General features: G+C 44.9%; 1 protein-coding gene across 3 annotated transcripts in view; it reads left to right on the forward strand.

The window, feature by feature from the left end:
* loxhd1b (lipoxygenase homology domains 1b) overlaps positions 1-21,115 on the forward strand; it is a 37,014-nt gene extending 15,899 nt beyond the window's left edge. For all 3 annotated transcript variants that reach the window (XM_035378801.1, XM_035378803.1, XM_035378802.1), the window contains 27 exons: positions 68-144; positions 358-554; positions 682-874; positions 1,292-1,452; positions 1,913-2,240; positions 2,765-2,916; positions 3,544-3,677; positions 4,429-4,574; positions 5,304-5,408; positions 5,870-5,998; positions 6,713-6,877; positions 7,368-7,549; positions 8,037-8,153; positions 8,359-8,521; positions 8,849-9,003; positions 10,323-10,532; positions 10,761-10,881; positions 11,224-11,432; positions 13,487-13,672; positions 14,626-14,753; positions 15,108-15,225; positions 15,381-15,558; positions 16,968-17,153; positions 17,526-17,696; positions 19,110-19,248; positions 19,591-19,746; positions 20,252-21,115. In XM_035378801.1, coding sequence (XP_035234692.1) covers positions 68-144; positions 358-554; positions 682-874; positions 1,292-1,452; positions 1,913-2,240; positions 2,765-2,916; positions 3,544-3,677; positions 4,429-4,574; positions 5,304-5,408; positions 5,870-5,998; positions 6,713-6,877; positions 7,368-7,549; positions 8,037-8,153; positions 8,359-8,521; positions 8,849-9,003; positions 10,323-10,532; positions 10,761-10,881; positions 11,224-11,432; positions 13,487-13,672; positions 14,626-14,753; positions 15,108-15,225; positions 15,381-15,558; positions 16,968-17,153; positions 17,526-17,696; positions 19,110-19,248; positions 19,591-19,746; positions 20,252-20,732 — 4,687 coding nt within the window. In that variant the 3' untranslated portion in view covers positions 20,733-21,115. The remainder of the gene's footprint in view (positions 1-67; positions 145-357; positions 555-681; positions 875-1,291; positions 1,453-1,912; positions 2,241-2,764; positions 2,917-3,543; positions 3,678-4,428; positions 4,575-5,303; positions 5,409-5,869; positions 5,999-6,712; positions 6,878-7,367; positions 7,550-8,036; positions 8,154-8,358; positions 8,522-8,848; positions 9,004-10,322; positions 10,533-10,760; positions 10,882-11,223; positions 11,433-13,486; positions 13,673-14,625; positions 14,754-15,107; positions 15,226-15,380; positions 15,559-16,967; positions 17,154-17,525; positions 17,697-19,109; positions 19,249-19,590; positions 19,747-20,251) is intronic.
* The last annotated feature ends 393 nt before the right edge of the window (positions 21,116-21,508 follow it).

Genomic DNA, 21,508 nt, shown 5'->3' on the forward strand with positions numbered 1-21,508 from the left:
ACAAACTATGTCTAGCTCTGTTTGGCAATCCAGTTTTTCATATTTGCTTCTTGACTTTCTTTTCCAGGTGGCTTGATCGAAATGAGGATGACGGTCAAATAGTTCGAGAGTTAGTGCCAACTGCAGATGGACAGCGTCTTTTCAGTAAGCACAGAAACACGCCTTCACCCAGTGAACCTTAAATTAAAGCTAAATCACAAACCACCGGCTTCATTTACTCAAAATTCAGAAGGATGCTAAAAAAGATACACAGAGCTAAGAGTTTTTGTGCTGGGGTTTATGGCTTTACTGTTCTTTTTTAATGCTGGCGCAGTTCCAGCATGCTGACTCATTCTGTGTTTGTCGACACTCTTGCAGCCATAAGCTACCACATTTCGGTCAAGACGGGCAGCATCAGCGGTGCCAGTTCCGACTCCAAGGTCTTCGTCAAACTGTACGGAGACAAGGGAGACACCAGCAAGATGATGCTGGTGGTCTCTGACAACAACCTCAGCAACTACTTTGAGACCGGACGCATTGACATCTTCACCATCGATACCTCCGATATCGGACAGGTACGCCATTTTAATTCGGTTAATGTAACTGAAAATCGTGTGTGCTGGGGGGGGGGGGGGGGGGGAATTGGAAAGTTGCTTTTCACTGAAATTCCAAATCTTGGTTCTCAATGTTCTTCCGCGACAGATCAGCCGTCTCCTGATTGGACACACCAATGAAGGCCTGAGAGCGGGTTGGTTCCTGGACAGCGTGCAGATCACCGTTCCCGTCCACGGAAAGCAGTACATGTTCCCCAGCCACCGCTGGCTGTGCAAGGATGAGGCCGACGGGAAGGTGGAGGTGGAGATCTACCCCAGCGAGATTTTGGAGATCGAGAAACGTAGGAACACACACTCAAACAACGGTGTTAAAAGTCTCCTTTTAAAGCAATAATGATGTTACTTTAAACCCAGGGGCAAAGACCCATTTAAACACAGGGAATGTGCTGATTTTATTGAAGGGTTTACAGATTTAAAACTCCAAACTGATACAGCATGTCATTTGGTGTGTTACAGAAATTGATCAATGAAAGTTAATTATTAGTAGCTTTTCAGAAAACTTGCAAAAGTGCATTTTTTTAAATGAAATACTTTATCTGTTTTTATTTGGATATTGAAAGTCAACTTAAACACAAACAGAGTCACATCACTTTGTAAATCAGCTTGTGTTTTTTGAAGCAGTGGTTTATGTAATGTAACTGAAAAGTGATGGAGTCTCTCTCGGCTTCCTCTAATGGTGTCTTCCTTTCATTTTCTAGTGGTTAATTATGAGGTCACGGTGGTCACTGGGGATGTTCGTGCAGCCGGCACAAATGCCAACATTTTTATCCAGATTTATGGGGACCTTGGGAAGACCGACTTAATCACCTTGAAGAGCCGATCAAACAACTTTGAGAGAGGAACCACGGAGATATTCAAGGTACCAATCCCTTTGAATTAGGCTAAATCCCTGGGGTGAGTTAGTTAGTTAGTTGCATTGCAGAGGAGAAAGAATGCGTTGCATCCAAGCCTAGAGCCGTGCCTGTCGACCGGCTTTGGAGCATTTAGTCGCGTACAGGTGGCATATGCAGATGCGTTCGAGTGGGGTTCTTGTTTGCAGTGTGGAGATACAGACAGCCTTCAAAGGTTTGGAAAAACATCTCAGTGACTGGTGGAAAAGCAGGGATTATTTTATCCTGTATGACTGCCATTAACCCCACATAATGTAATGAAAATGACATTACCGAACGTCCTGGGGTTAAACTAGTCTCGCGTGAGTAGGGCTATAGTGAGCTCAATAGATTTGATAGCTCACAACAAGGGTGAACATTCACTGTACATTGATGTGTGTTCTTTTTTTTATCATTATCAAAACTCCCAAAAAAAAATCGATGTCATAGATAGAGGTCAAAGACGTGGGGAAGATCTTCAAGATCCGAATCGGCCACGACGGGACAGGCCTCGGCAGCGGCTGGTTCCTGGAGACGGTCCACATCAAGCACCTGATCATGGGCATGGTCCAGAAGGAGGTCAAGAAGGACGACAAAAAGGACAAGAAGAAGAAGAAGAAGAAGAAGGAGGAGGAAGAGGAGGAGGAGGAGGCCGTGGCCGAGATGCAGGAGATAGCGCAGACGTACTCTTTCCCCTGTCAGCGCTGGCTGGCCCGGGACGAGGAGGACAGCGAGCTGGTCGTGGAGCTGCTCCCAGAGGAAGCAGAGGACCTGGAAGGTAAGGGGTTACTCTAGAGCAGGGTTGCCTAATCCTGTTCCTGGAGATCTACTTTCCTAGAGGTTGTCACTCCAACTAACAAAGCCACACCTCATTCAACAAAGGTCTTGTTGAGCTCCTAATGAATAGAATCAGGTGTGCCAAATTAGGGTTGAAATGAAAACCTAGATGATGGTAGATCTCCAGGAACAGGGTTGGGCAACTTGGTTCCTGTAATACTCCTCTAATGGGATTAGCTTTGGAAAACCCAATTCACCCACTGCCATCGTCAACAGTTCGTCAACTTAAATTTGCACTCTCATATTCGCAGGAACTTTACCGCAGAGAAGAATATTTCACATCAACATTCTGTTCTCTTCATATTTTACATGTCATTTTGATAAAAGTATTCATTTTTCATGTTGTTGTTAACCATGACATTTGCTATTTGGCTGCTTTTGTTCATATGCAACTAGTATAATGACTTTCACACAAGAGAATGAGCCACATTGACAGTGACCCCCCCCCCCCCCCCCCCCCCATAGTGAACACATATGAAGTGTACGTCTACACGGGCCGAGTGGGAGGAGCCGGAACCGACGCCAACGTTTACATCAATATTTACGGGGAGAACGGAGACACGGGCGAGCGGTGGCTGAGGAAGTCCAACCACTTCAATAAGTTTGAGAAGGGGCAGGTAGGGCACACGCTCGAATTACGAGCGCTTCCGTCCCGCTAGCCGTGTGAGAAATTACGTCCAGGCAGGCGCGCCAGGCCCCTGAACCCGGATCCAGGCGAACCTGATCGCGTTAGCCAAAGTAGACGTACGTAGGCTACAGGGGGGTGTACTTTTACTCATCTGTTAATGTTACCGCATCAATCATTCATACGGGAACATTAATGCTATGCCCATTGAGTAAGGCTTCTGTGACCATATACGATGATCAAAGCACTTCTTAAATTATTTACCCTCGATTTGTAGTTGCTTTGTGTTGAATAACTCATATTTATGTCTAGTATCAACAGCGCAGTGTAGTGCTGCAATAATCTGTATGGTTAATTGCTTTCAGAACAAATTATGAAATTTCATAAAATCAGAAATACATTAAAAAATAATAATTTTTTTAAATGGTGTTCAACGAAAGGCAATGAACAATAGCTATAATTATGTATATTAAAAAGGAGGCTATTCGTAATTATAATTAATGATCAGACTTTCTGGCTATAGGTGCTAATGTGCCTGACAACTGTGTATATCAGAGTTTGAGAGAAGGAGAGCTTGTTGTTTGGAGGCTTACTTCCTGTTGTTCGGTGCAACATACAGGAGGACATTTTCTCCATCTCAGCCATTGACCTGGGGACACTGAAGAAGCTGAGAATTCGCCATGACAACTCTCAGCCTCAGTCGTCATGGTTTTTGGATCGCGTGGAGATTGTGGACGGCAAGGATGACACCATGTGAGTCTTCACAGGAACAGGAAGATCAATTCAGAAAGAGAACTGGAGAGGGGGGGAGAGAGGGAAAGGGGGGTTTCCAGGTGAAAATTTGGGCCCAGTAGCTTTTCTTCACAGGAATTATATTCACAGTTGTTTGAACACATAAACTTATTTTTTTTAACTATAATTTTGTGCAAAGCAAATGTGTCAACAAAGCAATCAGTGTTATTCCTTTGATCGAGACGAAAGTTTGTCTCTACCTGCGTCTCAGTTGGTATCCTCCAGGGGTCGCTGTAGGCACTCGAAAGGTACAGTCACATGACTAATTAAATAATTGAATGGCCAATTGTGACGTTTTGACAGACATATGTGCCACAGATCAAGAGGTTTGCACAGAATCAAAATGAAAGAACTGAGCGTATCTGTGGCCAGGAACAGATAGGACAGACTGTTATGCTCCATGAATGGATATCACATGTGAGTGTGAGGCTTGCGGACATCACTGTCGGTCATCGTCTGCGCTTAATTAGTGCTAATTTCCTCACGCTCAGCTCCGTTAACCATTATGCTGCATTTGTGGCACAATGTGACTTAACAGTTTATGGAAGTTCGCTGTACTGATTCAGGTCTTTGTTCAAGGTTACGACTGCAGCGCCTCACCCAGCAATCAAACTCACGCCGTCTTCGTCCATTCTGTAAATAAAATATAGCGGGCCACGCCCCAGTAAAAGACGGTTGCAGTGAAATGGTGTGTGGGTCTTCCCCTGTGTAGTTATTACTTCCCCTGTCAGCGCTGGCTGGCAGTGGATGAGGACGACGGCCAGATTGCCCGGGAGCTGGTTCCGGTGGACGAGGCCTTCATGAAGAAGGACGATGAAGACGAGGGCTCGGGGGCCACGCTGGGGCTGGAACAGAAGGGTGAGGAAGGGGGCGGGAGACGGGGCAGGACGAGATGGGATCAAATGGTCCACCATTACACAACCATGGGATAAGGGGATCCTGGGATTCATTTGCACCACAAATACATTGCCTGTGATTGACAGGGTCACTCCAGGCATTTAAGCTTGAGTGAAAATTGAAGTTATGTTTGCTTTTCAAATCACTGCGCAATAAAAAATTAAAAATATTTTTTTATAGATATAGGCCTTCATAAATAACCAAAGGAACAACTATCATGTTTTCAAACCTATTTTATTCTTCTGAGATTTTAGGTTTGTTTTTATCCTGAATATAAAATAAGTTCATAATGAAAGGTAATAATATTTTTTTGAAATGAAGATTTGACATTTGAACAAATCAGCGGTGACCTATTGGTGAACTTCCATAGTGAATATCCTTACACAACGGACATGCCATGTCAGACATCAAGCTGTCATGTTTAGAAAATATATACTTTTTAACCACATTTAATTTTACTGTTTTCATGTTTATGCATTTGAAAAACTATATATCTTTATCCCGTGGGTTCATCTGCACCTTAAATGAAAGACAAATAGTGAGGTCTTTGAAACACCACTTGTTTGTAAGTAAACGAGGAAGACAGATGGAGCTGTTAATTTTTAATTTGGTCCTCATTTGCATTTATCTCCACACATTTTGTGCAATCAAACAAAATTATATGTTGTGTTTATTTTCTCTTTTTTGCAGCCATGTCACGAACCTATTCCCTCAGAATTAAGACGGGTGATAAGAAATATTCTGGAACAGATGCCAATGTGTTTGCTATTCTCTTTGGAGAAAATGATGACACAGGTATGGTACAGTATAAGAAAGAGGTTTATTGCAGTATTTTGGACACGAATGGCCCTAGCTTCAGGACTGTTTTAGTACAGCCTGTAGGTTCATAAAAAAATGAATTCCATTTTGAAGCATTTACAGTACTTCAGTTTCCTGGACTAGAGGTATTGAGGTTTTTGTTCTCAATGATCAAGTTGAAAATAAGAAAGCAATTTGCGACATATTCATTATTTTATCACTGCTCTCTTATTTAGTGTATTTTGTATTTTGTTTTTGTGTCCAAATATTTATTTTAATTCTGCATAATTACCACTGTTGACCGATAATCTTTTACATAACAGAATCTGAACACAGTGGTTGTAGGGCAGGTTGTGCAAAAAAAGGAACTATGATGCAATTGCAGAGACTCTGACAGCTGGTAATACTTAATTTGTCTTCTGAGTCGGATGTTTCTTTGCTAATCCCCCGCCCGACAGGAATAATAAACCTCAAAGCCTGCAAGTCGCACAAGAATAAATTTGAGCGGGGAATGATAGACGAGTTCACAGTGGAGGCCGTGGACATCGGCGCATTGAAGAAATTACGCATCGGCCATGACAACTCAGGTGAGCGCTGGCAGCTCGCTGATTGGCCCTCGCAAACACACACGCAGCGGTGTACCGGTTCTGCGATCAGTCTGGCTTCAGCTTGTATGTATGTCAGTGGTTCCCGATGATGCGCTGTGACAAGAATATAAACCGGTGTATTAAATCTACCCAGAGCACTTGCCAACTGTGGGAAAGATCTTGGAGAGTTGAGGCTGCGTACAAGTAATAGAAATGCAAGTAATAGCCATTACACTTCTTGATCACATTTAATCACATCGTATTTTTTGCTATTTTTAAACAGCAAACAAATACAGCAGAACCATTAGTTGAGAGTGAAGATACTGAAGGCCAGGACGATTCCTCGAAATAGCACAAATGCTGAGAAATTAACATGCACTTAAACAGATGAACTGTGAAAAATAAAGCTCATTGTCAAAATCAACAGCCTAATCGCTATCAATATCACAGACTTAGAGGCGGTCAGGTCAGGCCGTTTAGACGGAATAGGTCAACCACTGACAGATGCACAGTTTGGAAAGCAGAGAGCCGATTTGGCACGGAACGTCAGGCTTGACACGCCAGCATGGAGCACAGAATGGAGATTAGCAGTGTGTGGCGTCTGCTCAGGCGTTCAGTCTTCCTATAGAGACCCCCCCCCCCCCCCCCCTCACATTTCCTCCCTTCCTGAGACCCCAACGTATCCGAACCTTTAACCCCCTTGCTGTGATTAAGGGGGCTCGCCGGGCTGGTTCCTGGACTGGGTGGAGATCGACGCCCCCTCCCTCGGTGAGAAGCTGCGGTTCCCCTGTGGCCGTTGGCTGGACAGGGGGGAGGACGACGGGCTGGTCGTCAGGGACCTGTACCCTGCTGACCTGCAGACTGAGCTCTACACCCCATGTAAGGCCGCGCCCCCTCCCTTACCCCTGTCCCAAATCTGAACCACAATACTGCTGCAGGGCAAGCCTCGATGGATTGGTTAATATTCGGGCTGTTTCCCAGAACTGTCTTCCATGCACTTATGAACTATCCTTAAAAACTGTCGTAACTTAACAACACCTGTAAAGGGTCTAAGTGCATCCCTCAGAGTTTATCCTCCTGAGTCAATGTACAGCTGGGAGAACAACAGAAGTAAATATGTTGAAATTATATGTCGACCACACAGAACTAATATCTTCATCCTTCAAGCCGTCCTTCCTCTTCTGTCATCTCTCCATCATGTTTAGTCATCGCTTAGTAGGTGTCGCTTGGTAGTCTCTGCTTGCCATTTATAGGGTGACACAACAGGCCAATGTATTATTGCCTCTTTGTTCTGTAATCCATGCTTTGAAAAGTTTGAAGAAGTGAAATGAATAATGGCTCCTTTCCTTTCCTTATTCCTGTCTTGCAGTTGTGCCTTATGAGATCACCACGTTTACAAGCGATATCTTCGGAGCAGGGACGGACGCAGACGTGTTCATCGTCCTTTACGGACGAAAAGGGCTGGGCACCCAGCAGAAGTACCTCTGCGTTAACAAGCGGGAGAGACGGCTGTTTTTCGAGAGGAACGCTGAAGACATGTTCATTGTGGAGGTGGGCCTTGAAACACAGTGTTAAAATCATGAAATACAGTGCTAAAGAGTGTGTTTTTAATACTATAATAAAAAAAATAAATTTAGAAATTATGAGACCAAATCCATTAGCCATTATTATATAATGTCTAATCTGAAAAAAAAAACATTGTTTTTTTATAAAGAGTAAAAAGAGAGAATAGTTTTGTTTGGTTCAAGTCAGTGACAGGCAGCTCATTATAGCTTCAAACATTCTGTCGGTTTACAAAGTCTCTCTCCCATTAGTTTATCTTTTATTCTTTGTTTCATCCCTGCTCTTAACAGACAATTTACACATTGAAAAAAATCTAGTTCACTTAATTTTTAACATTTAAAAATGACTGAAAACATATTGGATGAAGACTAGCTGTAGGACTGTGGAGAATATTGAGTCAAACGTAAATAAGTGCGAAGTGACAGTTGAAGTGGCAGTTGGGGCTCGTGTGACGTGTGCCTGTGATGTCTCACAGCTGGAGGACGTGGGGGACGTGATAGAGAAGATCCGGATCGGACACGACAACCGGGGTACGAATCCCGGCTGGCATCTGGACCGGGTTGAAATCAGAAGACTCCTGAGGAAGGGGAAGGTACTGCATATTTCTAGTTCTCATAGCATTAACATTGAAATATCCAATATGGACCATGTGCACATTGTTAGAACTAAAAGTAACCCATCGTCTCAGAGTTGATTTCACACTGAACATTTGTGCTACGGAAGCATGTTTTACAGTCGGCATTACTTTTTTCCACCTGTGAGCGCTTATTTCTGAGTGAATTGATCTCCTCTGGAAGGGGTCCGAGACCACCATATTCTACTGCGAGCGCTGGCTGGCCAAATCGGAGGACGACGGGGAGACCGTGAGGGAGCTGGTGCCTTCCGAAATCATCCAGGAGAAGCTGCTGAGGGACGGGACCCTGAAGCGAACAGAGACCGACGTGGAGGACGCCCTGGAGAGTAGGTCACTCCCGCTGTTTACCTTACTACTGCCTCTCTGATACCTTTATGCAGTTCTGAGCTTAGCTTTGCTATGTGCTGGATTCGTAGATAATGAAAAACAGTTTAAAAAATAAATCTTTACGAACTTTTTCAAAAGTTTTCCTTTATTTTATCTTGTCTGAGACTATTATGATTGACCTTTTTTCTTTTGCACTCATATCAAACAGAAGTTTTTAAATGCCACCAGTTTTGACACTCGTTTGGATCATTATTATTGGCACTGATCTCCGCTGTGGAGCACAGACTTAGAGCCGCTTGTGTCCGCGCTTGTGTGCCCCCCCTCAGCTCACACGTACAAGGTGTCCGTGATGACGGGCGACGTGCAGGGGGCGGGCACCGACGCCAACGTGTTCCTCACCATCTACGGTAACCTTGGAGACACGGGGGAGCGCAAGCTCAGCAAGTCCGAGAGCAACAAAAACAAGTTTGAGCGCGGGGCGGTAAGTCTTCGGCCCGGCGGTGTTCCCGACAGTGTTCTCCGTAATGCCGGAGGGCATGACGTGTGTTTGCTCAGAGTCATCCCTCCTGCTTTTATCTTCGGCGTCCTGTTGTGTAATGTGTTCTTGGTGTACTGGCACAAGTTAACGCGGCATAGTATCTCATGGGAAATTATGGTCTGGTTGGAGTTGTCATCAATTAAGTGTAGCTGATCAGTACACCTTTTCTAATGACTGATTTTTCTTTGAAGCTAATCAGGTGTTGTGTCACTGTTTTAAGTGTACAAGCAGTGGCAGTTTATGAATTCTGAGATCCAACTGCCCCCTGTACATTGATAACGCTGTGCTCCCGGAGGTTCTGATCTCTAAGACGAGATTTTAAGGCAATTCCCCTGTGGGTCATGGACTCAAGTTCTGTAGTGTTCACTGGAAAGTGAGAATGTCGTACTGCATGCTGGGAATTCTGGTTTCTCGGTCTATCCACTTTTCAACCCCACATTCTGGCGCTATATATGACTCGAGTTTGCCAATTTCCAAAATGAGAAAAAAAAGTGCAATTTCCGTGCTATTTTACCGATACACCGGCCTGCGGCAAGAGGGACCGTAGCAACGCAATCATGTGTGCTGCAGCGGGAGGATGAATTCTCCTGGTGCCAGAGTCAAGCTGGGACGACATTCATTGCCTTCTGCCTCCAGCTGTCTCTCTCTCTCTCTCTCTCTCTCCCTCTCTCCCCGCCTCAAGACCAAGCAGCCGTTCCGCAGCTGTGGATGTCTTACACCGAGCCGATTCCTTTTCATCATCAAATTTTTAAAGCCGTTTCCTTAGAACGAGGCTCCTCTAAGGAACGTTGCATTTAAGGAAGAGTACAAGGCAGGAGGAAGCGGGGCGATTGATGTAACTTCCTGAGGAGATCTGCACTGTTGATTTAGAAATGTGGGGCTGGTGCTGTCTGCTGGGGGGGGGGGGGGGGGGGTAGCAACTGGGTATGTTGTCTCTGGCCCTGGAGGAGGGGGGCCCCAATAGTCTGTGTTATATTTTTTATATTTATTGTCCCGGGCCCTAGAATAGTATAATAATATAATTTTTTGGAATTTTTTCAGGAATTTCACCCCACATCCCTGTCTGTGATAGCTGATCTTCAGTCCTTTCAAAGCACAAAACAGTGAGACTGTAAATGCTGTTTTTTTTTTTTGGGGGGGGGGGGGGCGTAGATTTCTCTTTCATGTAGGAACGTTGTTTTTTTTCATCTGGTTGCATTGTCTACTGTAAGGGTTGAGTGCAGTTTTTTCCCCCAGGTGAAAGAGCTGCTCTTTACCCCCAGGTGGACAAATTCTCCATTGAAGCGGTGGACTTGGGCGAGATCTTCAAGATCAAGGTTCGCCATGACAACACCATGGTCGGGGCCGACTGGTACCTTGATCAGGTGGAGGTCGTTGACGTGGAAACGGAGGAGATTTACCTGTTTCTATGCGAGCGCTGGCTTTCCAAGAAGAAGGAGGATAAAAGAATTGAGAGGACTTTCTACGTAAAGGTATTGCAGGGCCTGGTGGAGACCATATTGCTGTACGCTGTGCCTGGATTGTGTCTAAATGAACAGGATTCTCAAGAATTCAAAATATTCAAAATATTTTGACATTGTTGAAAACAAATTGTTTTCAGACACACTTTATCTGGACCTTAAGGTGGATAACAGAAGTTCAACATAAAGCTTATGTCATTTCTTTTACTGGGAGCTGATTCAAGGTGCTTTTTTTCAAAGGGTTATGAAGGAAATAGGAACAACTTGCAGAGCTCAATCAAGAGCATGAAGAGTTTGGACAGCAACATGAACAAGAAGAACAAGAAGAAGAAGGAAGAGGAGATCATCGAGGAACTCCCCAGTACTGATCCTGCTCTTGCACTTTTCAACACACATTTAATTTAATCAGGGCATCTGATTGCTTTCTCAAACCTAAGCACTGTTTAGTGTTAACAGACAATCAGTTTGATGTAGTCATTGTGTTTGATACCTAAATTGTATATGCAGAGGCAGGTATTTGACCACAGTAGTTATCCATCAGTTGGCAGTTTTCCATCATTTCTGAAGTGATCAGCCAGTACTGTTTGTGTGTTTAAGTGCTGGCTGATCACTTCAGAAACGATAGATGGCTACTGTAAGATAACTTCCCAACGATGTTTGTGATTTGTGCCACACCCCCCACCCCCGCCCCCCTCCCTCACAGCCATCCCGTACCACATCGCTGTGTCCACGGGGCTGGAGCGGGACGCCGGCACCGCCAGCCGCGTCTACGTCATCATCATCGGGCCCGACATGATCGAGACCGAGCGGCTCTGGCTGGAGCTGTCCGACGGGAAGACGTGCTTCGGCGCCGGGACGATGGAGAACTTCGTGTGCGACGGCACCGACGTCGGCGAGATCAAGAAAGTGGAAGTGAGCGTGGCGGACGCCGCGGGGAAAACGGGCGGAGCTTTCCTCTGAGTTTCATCACATTACAGGCATTTAGCAGACGCTCTTCTCCAGAGCGACTTACACAACTTTTTACATAGCACTTTACATTGTATCCATTTATACAGCTGGATATATACTGAAGCAATGCAGGTTAAGTACCTTGCTCAAGGATACAACGGCAGTGTCCTTACCCGGGAATCGAACCTCCGACCTTGCGGTTACAAGCGCAGTTCCTTACCCACTGTGCCACACTCCGTCCTCCGCCGTTTCATGTCATATTTCATGGGAGATTACGAGTTAAGCTGTGGGGGAAAAAAACCTTGATAATCCTTATCATTTTTAATTGAAAGTTAAAAAGAATCAACAATTGGGGGAACATGTTGTCCTGTTTTATATCAGTCATTTTCCTGAAGGAATTTGTTTCATTGTGTTGGTTTTTGTATCCAAACCGGTAGCCTATAAGGATCACTAAGGAAAGTGGCCCTTTACATACACTGTAGGGATTTCATGTTTCTCATACGTGACCCCAGTAGCTTGACTACTAAGCGCTTACACTGCACCAATGTGAGGACAGAACAGAGGTACGGAATATTGATATTGTATGTGCCTCCACGAAACCTGGGTTTCAGTGCCCCAATAACATGCAGCTGGAAAATGAAGCAGTTACATGCACCTGCAGAATCCCGCCTTATTTGTGAGCGCATTATTTCCCATTCAGGGGTGACATTAGTTTATAAGCTAACACTCCCTGAGTCCAAATTCCAAACTCCAACGCATCCCATATCTATCTTCTTATGGATAGGAATGAACTTTCTACCATGAACTTTTTGCGTGGAAACAATTCTTGTACAATCACGGTGTTTCACCACCATGTGAGGTTCAAACAGCATCTGAAGTGCAATTAAAGCATTTGCCACTTAAAGAGAACAATCTCAAGTCCTCAGCCTCCGCACCTTCAAAGGCTCTTGGAGGTAATGCAGAACAAAAGAAGAATGAAACAGCATAAAGGCAGAATCGCAGAAAACAGCCGTGGGTAGAATTGGAAAGCGAAGCAAATATGAAGTTATGAGTTATTGTCAAAGTCAAAAAAAAAGGTTTGTGCAAAAGTTAAAAAAACTTTTTTTGTTTTCTCTCCTCTCCTGAAAGGAGGTTAGATGTGAAGGCTAGTCTCCCGAAAGGCCACGGTTGCTTAATATACTTCCAGGCGTGGGCGACAGGTATTAATAGGACCACAGGGAGCCTCGCTGAGTGATTCACAGCTTTCATGGGTGGCTGTGGCGAAGTGTCTCATCACGCCAGGGTTTTAGCGCACCCACGCTTAGCGGCAGCGCGTTTGCATCACAGACACCAGGAAACCCCCTGTCAGTCACCTCCTCCCTGGGGAGAACGGTGACCTGCGGAGGACGGGCGGCTGTGGCGTACTTGGTGTCCGTCCGTCGGTGTCCGCCTCTGCTTCAGTCACTCCTGGCCCTGAGTGAGGTCCGCTGGGCCCTTGGCCTCTCTGGAAGGGCGGTTGGGAAAGCCTCCAGGACGAGGCTAATGGCTGTCGACAGTCTTTGCTGTTGTGTTGTGCTTTTCCTGGCTACGTGTCAACGGGCTGTCTGGGAACGGGGGCAGGGAAATTTTGACTGTGCGAACTCTCTATGAATCGACTGCCGCCAGCTGTTGAAATTTCCGTCCAGGAAGGTCGTTGGTTTTGGAACACTGTAGCAATCGGGGATAGTAGTACAGGTTGTCTGCGAAATAAGACTAAACTGTGAACCTGCTTTATGAAATCGATTATCCCAATATGTTCTTCCGTGTTTACATCTGCCTGCTTCAGACAAAGCTGTGATGTGATTGGACGCACTACAAAAAGGTCAAAGTTCAAACTCCGCAGCTTGGCATTATTTAGAGCTGTGCACTACGACATGCTTGGCATTGCTGCGAGGTTGGGCATCAACGCTCCCTCCGTAGGAAATTAAGGGTTTGACACCACGTCGAGCGTTTTGACGCTGATCATGTGAACGCGCGCGTCTTCCTCTGTGCCACCGCAGCTCGGGCATGACGGCGCCACGCCAGAGAGCTGCTGGCTGGTGGAGGAGCTGGCCGTCGCCGTGCCAACCAAAGGGGTCCAGTACATCTTCCAGTGCAAGTGCTGGCTGGCCAAAGACCGTGGCGACGGGCTCACGGCCCGGGTGTTCAACGTGCTGGACGCCGAGAGCATCGGCATCACGCAGAAGGTGAGGGAGACGCAGTTCTGCGCAGACAGCCCGTCCTGTGACACGCCACAGTTCCTATGTAGCTCGTCCATTATTCACTGGGGTATCACCTGAATGGCCACTCATGCATGACTTTGAATCCCTCCCCCTCAATAACTGTAATTGATGTTGCCCTTCCTGGATTCCAATTAGTTCCTCTTCTGGTTTCAAAGTGGCATTATTTATTCACAGATGACGTTGAAGTGTCTCTGATCCCAGTCCCTAATTAAAATTAGGCGGCACAGCGGTTAGTGTATAGTTGCCTCGCAAGAAGGAGGTTGCGGGTTCACGTCCTGGCTGGGTCCTCTCTGCGTGCATGTTCTCCCTGTGTTCGTGTGGGTTTCCTGTGGGTACTCCGGTTTCCTCCCACACTGAAAGACATGTCAGGTTAGGTATTCAAGTCAGGTTAGGTGTTCTCCTGCCATTGCCCTTGACACTGGCCTCAGAACTGGTGTTGGTCCCCGGGCGCTGCACTGTGGCTGCCCACTGCTGCTAAGTAGCTAGGGTGGGTTAAATGCAGAGGACAAATTCCCCCACAGGGTTCAATAAAGTGAAATCTGAAAAAAAAAAAAAAATTATCTTTGTTCCCTTTTTTTTTGTAGATGGCTCCAGTTCAAATTGAAACTTCTATTGCTCAGCTGTTCATGTGGAAAAAGCTGCCATGATTCAATATTGTATTGAATTATGTCAAAAATAGGTCCCGTGTCCCATTTCTTATATTTTTTTATGCTGACCATGTAGGATACAATCCCTACTGCCACCGTCATGTTAATTAATACTTGTTTTAGTGCCTCTCATTAATTCTTGCAGTTCTCTGCATAACAGCAGTCAATTAGATTGAGTATTATGAAGTAAACAGTATATTGTGACTGTAGTAAGCATTCTTATGATAATGGTCCATAGGAATGTTTGCTGAGTCATGCTTCCTCTTCCAGATCATCTATGAGGTCACCGTTGTCACGGGCGACGTTCAGAATGCTGGCACCGACACCCAGATCTACTTATCAGTTTTCGGAGCCAATGGGAACACAGAGGAGATCCTGCTTGAAAAGAAAGCCGACAGGTGCTCAGTTCAAATACGTTTGATTCCCCAGTGAACACTAAAGCTGAAGGGGCCGCCACATGGACACAAGACTCTTAAGGGATTATTTCAGATTAAACAAATATTAAAATACAATTGATTGTGCATCTGTGCTGGATGAGTTGCCTTGCAAATTCCTTGCAAAAGCTGCCATAAACATTCCGGTGAATGATATTTCCAGGGTTTTAATAATTATTTTGTGCACAAATTGTAGCTGGAAATATTAAAGGTATGAATTATTTTTAAGTAGCATGACTAAAGTTAGGAAAAAGTTTAGTAAAGAAAATGGCAAGCATTGTTGAGCTGAATGGCTACATAAATTTTGATGTTCTGCAGGTTTGAGAGAGGCCAGGAGGACACGTTCAATTTGGAGATAGATGACATCGCTCCACTGAAGAAGATTAGGGTTCGCATTGATGGGTCCGGAAGCCGTCCCGATTGGTTCCTGGACAAGGTCAGAACACAAAGCATTTTCCAGGATTTGTGGGTTTTCCCTGGGGTTACAGTACATCCATCTGATGATGTCCTTTTTTCCATTTTAAAAAAGGTACGCGTGCTGTACGAGCAGCACTTTGTGTGATGCATTTCAACCGCTGTTGTGACCCCCAGATAATCATGAGAAACCAGGTGACGGAGGAGGTGTCGGTCTTCACCTACGAGCAGTGGCTGTCCAAGACAAAGGGGCCCAAGAGGACCAAGATCTGCGAGCTGGCCGCCGTGGTGGACGAGGAGGAGATGGTGGAGATGACCACGTACACCATCCAGGTGAAGACCAGCGACGTCGGAGGTCAGTGCCACACGGAGAGCTCACAGACCTGATGCGTTACATTACATTACATTTATTTAGCAGACGCTTTTATAGAAAGCGATGTACAAAAGTGCACATCACGGTCATTTAAACAACTACAAAACACAGGTTTGATAAGGTGCAATACTCATTTCGCACAGCTACTTATATCCAAGAGCATAGTTCATTGAACTGACCTGATTCTGACCTAACTTGTGCCAAGTCAAACTAGGGGGAAGAACAAGCTGCAGTGATGCTCACTGATGTGAAGTTTATTCAGATATTTCACGCATTACTTGGGACGGGAGGTCTTTGACGGTGTTATGATAAGAACGCAGTGGATTTTTACACAGGAGCTTAGAATCTATCAGTACCTGAGTCAGACGCAGTCACATTTGAAATGCCAGCCGCTCTGTGCTCTCCCCTCCCTGAACGCAATAAAATAACTAAAACTACCCGCCTGATGTCCTGGCTTCTCTCTCCACTAAAATCTCAGGAGACAATAAACTCAGGTTATAAAGTGCAGGCCCAAAAAATTAATCAAACCTTTATTAAACAAGAGGTTCCTGGGGCCCGCAAGCTCATAAAGCCTGCGCTTCGTGAGAGTTTTTTACCCGACCGGAGGACGGTGGATTTCCTGCTCTGTTACGCAATCTTATTTGCAGCTCGGCTGACTTCGGGATGTTATTGCAAATTTAAGATAAGCAAACACCGCGCGCGACACCGTTTGTATCGCAGGCAACGGCCGCAGAAGTAGATGACAGGGATCGTTAATGAGAGCTCTGAAACCCTCGGCGACGATATTATGGAAGATTTCTGGCTTAGGAACCAGCCGGCTATTTCCCACCTGGGGCTCGCAAGTCAAAACTTTAAGATGCAGTTACAACATTTGCCTGAAAACTATTTTGCCTCAATGCTATTTTCTCATTTCTGTGGAGTCTAAAGCAGCTGATAATACAGTTATGAGGTTTCAATATAATATCGCATGTAATGAAAAATGTTTCATCAGCAGAAAAAATTCATTAATTTAATTACCTGAAGCAGTAATGCAAATGAAGCAGTAATATTTGTTTAATAGGGTTCAGTTTAGTTTGTAGACCTCTTCGATTGTCCAGGCTTGCATTGTTGGACTCTTTCCTCATCCCAGCCTATTCAGTGATAAAATACCAGTGGGATTATTTAATTTTATTGAATTCATATTACATCAACAGACATCCAAGACACCTTTTCTGTTCACTCAGACTGTACATCCAGACAGAACAGCTTTTGCCTGTTTGTTCCATCCTGCTGCAAGTGTAGTTTTGGTAGCCTGTGTTGATTGCGCCCATATTATCTCCGGATTATGCAGCAGTCTCTCCAGCATTGCAGTGTGGACTTATTTGTGTCCTGTTTCGTGTCCTTCCCCCCAGGAGCGGGCACGGACGCCAACGTGTTCCTCATCCTGTTCGGGGAGAACGGGGACACGGGCACCATGGCACTGAAGACCAGCGGCAACACCAACAAGTTCGAGCGCAAGCAGCTGGACGTGTTCCGCTTCCCCGACGTGCTCAGCCTGGGCGAGCTGTCCAAACTCCGGGTGTGGCACGACAACAAGGGTGAGCCAATCAGAGACTCTCGCTAAATGCTCCCGGCAACGTTCAGCTGTTCAGTTCATGCGTTTCATCCAAGTGGTCTAGTGGTCCAGGGTATTGCTAAATGCACACTGTGGAAGTCTTACTGTACCATGAATTCATGTAACTGTTGGGGAAGCACAGAATCATCTAGAATGTGATGGTATGCTGTATCATTTGCCTCCACTGGAAACAAGGGGTACTGTACATATATAGTATATGACCAGAAGTATCTGTTCACTCCTTGGTCTGGGGCTGTTTTTAATGGTTTGGGCTATAAGGCATGAATACATATGCTATACATAAGCTCTACGCACCAGAGTGTAGCAATGTAGGAACCATACCTGTGGCGATTAGGTCCTGCTCCAGGTTGGCACTTGGAGTTCATTGATGTGAAGGACGAGGCTATGGACGAGACGTTCCGCTTCCCCTGCGACCGCTGGCTGGCCAAGAACGAGGACGACGGGCAGATCATGCGGGAGCTGGCCTGTGCCAACCACGACTTCCTGGACCTCACTGACAAGACAAGTATGTTCTAGAGCTAGGAGTCTAGAGCTAGGAGTCTAGAGCAGTCCTGTTAAACACTGGAGACTTTTTTTCCTTCCTGGATCTCACTGGCAAGACAAGTATGTTCTAGAGCTAGGAGTCTAGAGCTAGGAGTCTAAAGGAGTCTTATTAAACACTGGATACAGTTAACAATAAGATCTAACAAATTCATCCTTTTATAAACTATTACAATTTTATTAATGTTGTTAACGTGAATACATAGTAATGTTTTATTAATGTATTGAACTATGGATCATTTGATGCCCTGAACCAGTGGTAACCAACCCTGCTCCTGAAGATCTACCACCATGTAGGTTTTCATTTCACCCCTAATTTGACAAACCTGACTCTACTAACTAGCAGCTTAATTCAGATCTTTAGCTGTATAATTAAATAATTTAGCCTTAATTATAAATAATTTAGCCTAAATTATGTTTTAAGCGGTGAGTGATGTCATCTTTGTTACAGGCACTATAATAAATAAATAAATTAATTAATTAATTTAAGGTTATTATAAATTACCACCATAGGTAAGCTTCTTAATGTAAACCTAAACCTTTACTAAATGAAATACTCCACAGTACAATGAGAACTATTCTCAGTCAGTGATTTTTAATCACATGTTGGTAAGTCCTCAATAGATTTATCCATACTGTTAAAGCATATTAAAATATTTTATGAATGCCACTCAGCCTCAAATCTCTAGAGTCTATATTCAAATGCAGTAAAAGAAGCAGACAAGGTTGAATTAATTTGTTGGTCCCCGCAGTGGTTTAAATATAGATTTCCTCAGCTTTTAAAAAGATCCTTGCTAAGCTTTAAATCTGTCCAAATAGACAGTGTCATGTCTGAGCGTTATGCAAAGAATACCCTCTCAAGTGGAAGTAACAGGCAGACAGAAAGAGAGTGACTGTCTACCCGTACTCCAACTTCCAATAAATAGAGCAAGATAAAGTTTTCACGAGAGTCTGTAAAATGTCCAGTGTTAATTCAACTCTATTCAACTCATTTTACTGTGTATCAGCAATTCTAGCAATGCGAGAGCAGCACAGTGTGAATTGATATTTTGAGAATAATTAAGTAGCCACAGAGAAAGATCAAATAAGAATATTTAAGCAACCACAGCGAAGGATTCAGTGTCTAGTGTCAGAATACTGGATAGCAGAAACATCTGATAGCTTATTATTCTTGGCGTCTAGTCACTGTTTGTGTGCTTTGATTAACAGAACTGTGGCATCTGCCTTATCCAGCCTATTTTGACTTCACGAGGGATAAGACTGTTGACAGTTTAAGTATGCTCAGGTTTCCAAAGCTCAGAGGTGTATGTGCAGACTCTCGTCCCTATATTACAGTTTCCAATGCTGAAATGAATGTGTTCTGCGTTTGCTTTGAAAGAATACGAAATTGCCACCACAACAACCGACGCAACCGACGCGGAAACAAAGGAAAACGTCTGGATCGTGCTGGAAGGGAGGAAAGGACGTTCAAAGGAATTTGTGATGGAGAATTCCTCAAAGAAAAAGAAGTTCCAGCGGTACGTTCTTATTTATTTATTTATTTATTTATTTATTTATGTCAGACTTCAGTGGCGTCTTTGGTGATTGTTGGGGAACAAAGCGGATTGTTGAGGGTGTCACCACAACATTTTAGCCTCCGCTGATTTCCAGGCTTATTTGTGGTGCTGTTCACATGCTACATTTCAAACTTTCGATGTTTTTAACTAAATTTAATTCTAATTTGACAAAGTTAAATTAGAATGCTAGTTCCTAGACATTACAGAACATTGGTTATGCAATCACAGCTTTGTGAAAACATGAATATAACTGTGGCTGATTTATTTAAGACTGCGTTCTTGCATTTTCTTTCTTTTCAACAGTGGAGCTACAGACACGTTTGAATTTTCCTGCAAAAATCTCGGTGACCTGGCCAGTATCTGTATGGGGCATGCTCCCAAAGACGGCAAAAAAGTAAAGACTGAGTCTTTCTGGCACGTGCAGGAGGTTGTTGTCACAGAGATGGAGTTGGGAAACAAGTGAGTGAAGCTTGCACTGGTATAATCAACACGGGGAGTCCGGACTTACGTCAGAATATTACAGCTGTTTAAGAGCTGTAAACGGGGCAAGACTGTTCGGCCAATCACTGTGAGACTTACAGGGTTTTGAACCTTGAGTTTAAGCAATCAGACAGCAGAACTGACTGATTAGCTGTTGCTGTAGCAATCGCGCGCCTGGTCATCTAAGCTCAAGTTTTAAATCCCAGCATTTTTAATTTCCCATTTTGCCTGTGAAGCCTTGCTCATTCTTGTTTTATCTTCTATTAAGTTCTACTTCTTGAGCTGTAGTCTGTAAAGCACAAAAACACAAAAGATTCACAAGGTTCTTCCTAGATTAGATACAATTGTTTGAGTGCCTTGTCAAGAGTAACTGTTTTCAGAGTCCTTTTGAACCTCATTTAGAAATTCTATTCAGTATTTTTTTTTACCATTCCATACCGATTTTTAATGCCTCTCCCCCCCCGAACCCCCCTCCGCCACCCAGGTTCATATTCCGCTGTGATGCCCAGATCCCTCTTTCGTCAAAGAAGCAAGACGCCGTGACCTTCGAGTGCACCAAGGCCCAGGAGAGCTTCGCCAGCAAGGTCCGCAGCCTGGTCCCCGTCAAGTACGAGATCATCGTCGTCACGGGCGACCAGAAGGGCGCCGGCACCGACGCCAACGTCTCCATGACCATATACGGGTCCAACGGCGACTCGGGCAAGCGGGCGCTGCAGCAGAAGTTCCGGAACCTGTTCGAGCGCGGACGCACCGACCGCTTCCTGCTGGAGATGCTGGACCTGGGCGAGCTGCAGCGGGTGAGGGTGGAGCACGACAGCACCAGCTCGTCCTGCGGCTGGCTGCTGGAGCGGGTGGAGGTCACCAACACCGCCAATGGGGTGACCACCGTCTTCCTGTGCGGGAAGTGGCTGGACACGGCGAAGGCGGACGGGCAGATCCAGAGGGTGCTCTACCCCAAATACTGACCCGCTTCCTTTAGAGTGTCCTCAGAGGCCAGCCCAAATACTGACCCGCTTCCCTGGGAGTGTCCTCAGAGGCCAGCCCAAATACTGACCCGCTTCCCTGGGAGTGTCCTATTCTGACCCGCTTCCCTGAGAGTGTCCTCAGTGGCCAGCCCAAATACTGACCCGCTTCCCTGGGGTTATCCTTAGAGGCCAGCTTTACACTGGTCCAGACTTCAGTGCTGTCTGTCAAGAGAGCCTCCAAAATCAACTTGCTGCTTTAGTTACTTTTTTTTATTTATTTACCTACTTAAGGCCATGTTCCCTGGACTAATTTTTAGAATGAAATGTTACTGTTTTTAGTCTGGATGAACCAGTATGATTGTTTTTCTAGGTACAAAAAAAAACTAAAAAAACTCAAAAAATAATGATTCCTGTTCCCCAGAACCCACGGGACAGAGACTGGCCCATAGTAACACAGGGCGCCTATCAAAATGATCCACACTGGTCCATCGACACCCTCATCACCACAGGACCACTGGGAAGTATTTTGATTGTGTTTTGTTGTTTGTAAGAGGACTTTTATTTTGAATTCCATTCTTTCCTTTTTTTTTTTTTTTACATCTAATGCTCTCAAATGAACCTGATATGATTTAGGCCCATGTTTGTTTGCCTGATCATATACCCAATTGTGCCACCATATTTACCTGAACCCTGGCCCCTGAAATATTAGTTTTGTCATGGGGCACTTCAGCATCAACATTCTATTTGCACTTCAGTAGTAAATTGATGGTTGGGGT

This window comes from Anguilla anguilla, chromosome 10, assembly GCF_013347855.1.
Source record: "Anguilla anguilla isolate fAngAng1 chromosome 10, fAngAng1.pri, whole genome shotgun sequence".
Lineage (NCBI taxonomy): Eukaryota > Metazoa > Chordata > Actinopteri > Anguilliformes > Anguillidae > Anguilla > Anguilla anguilla.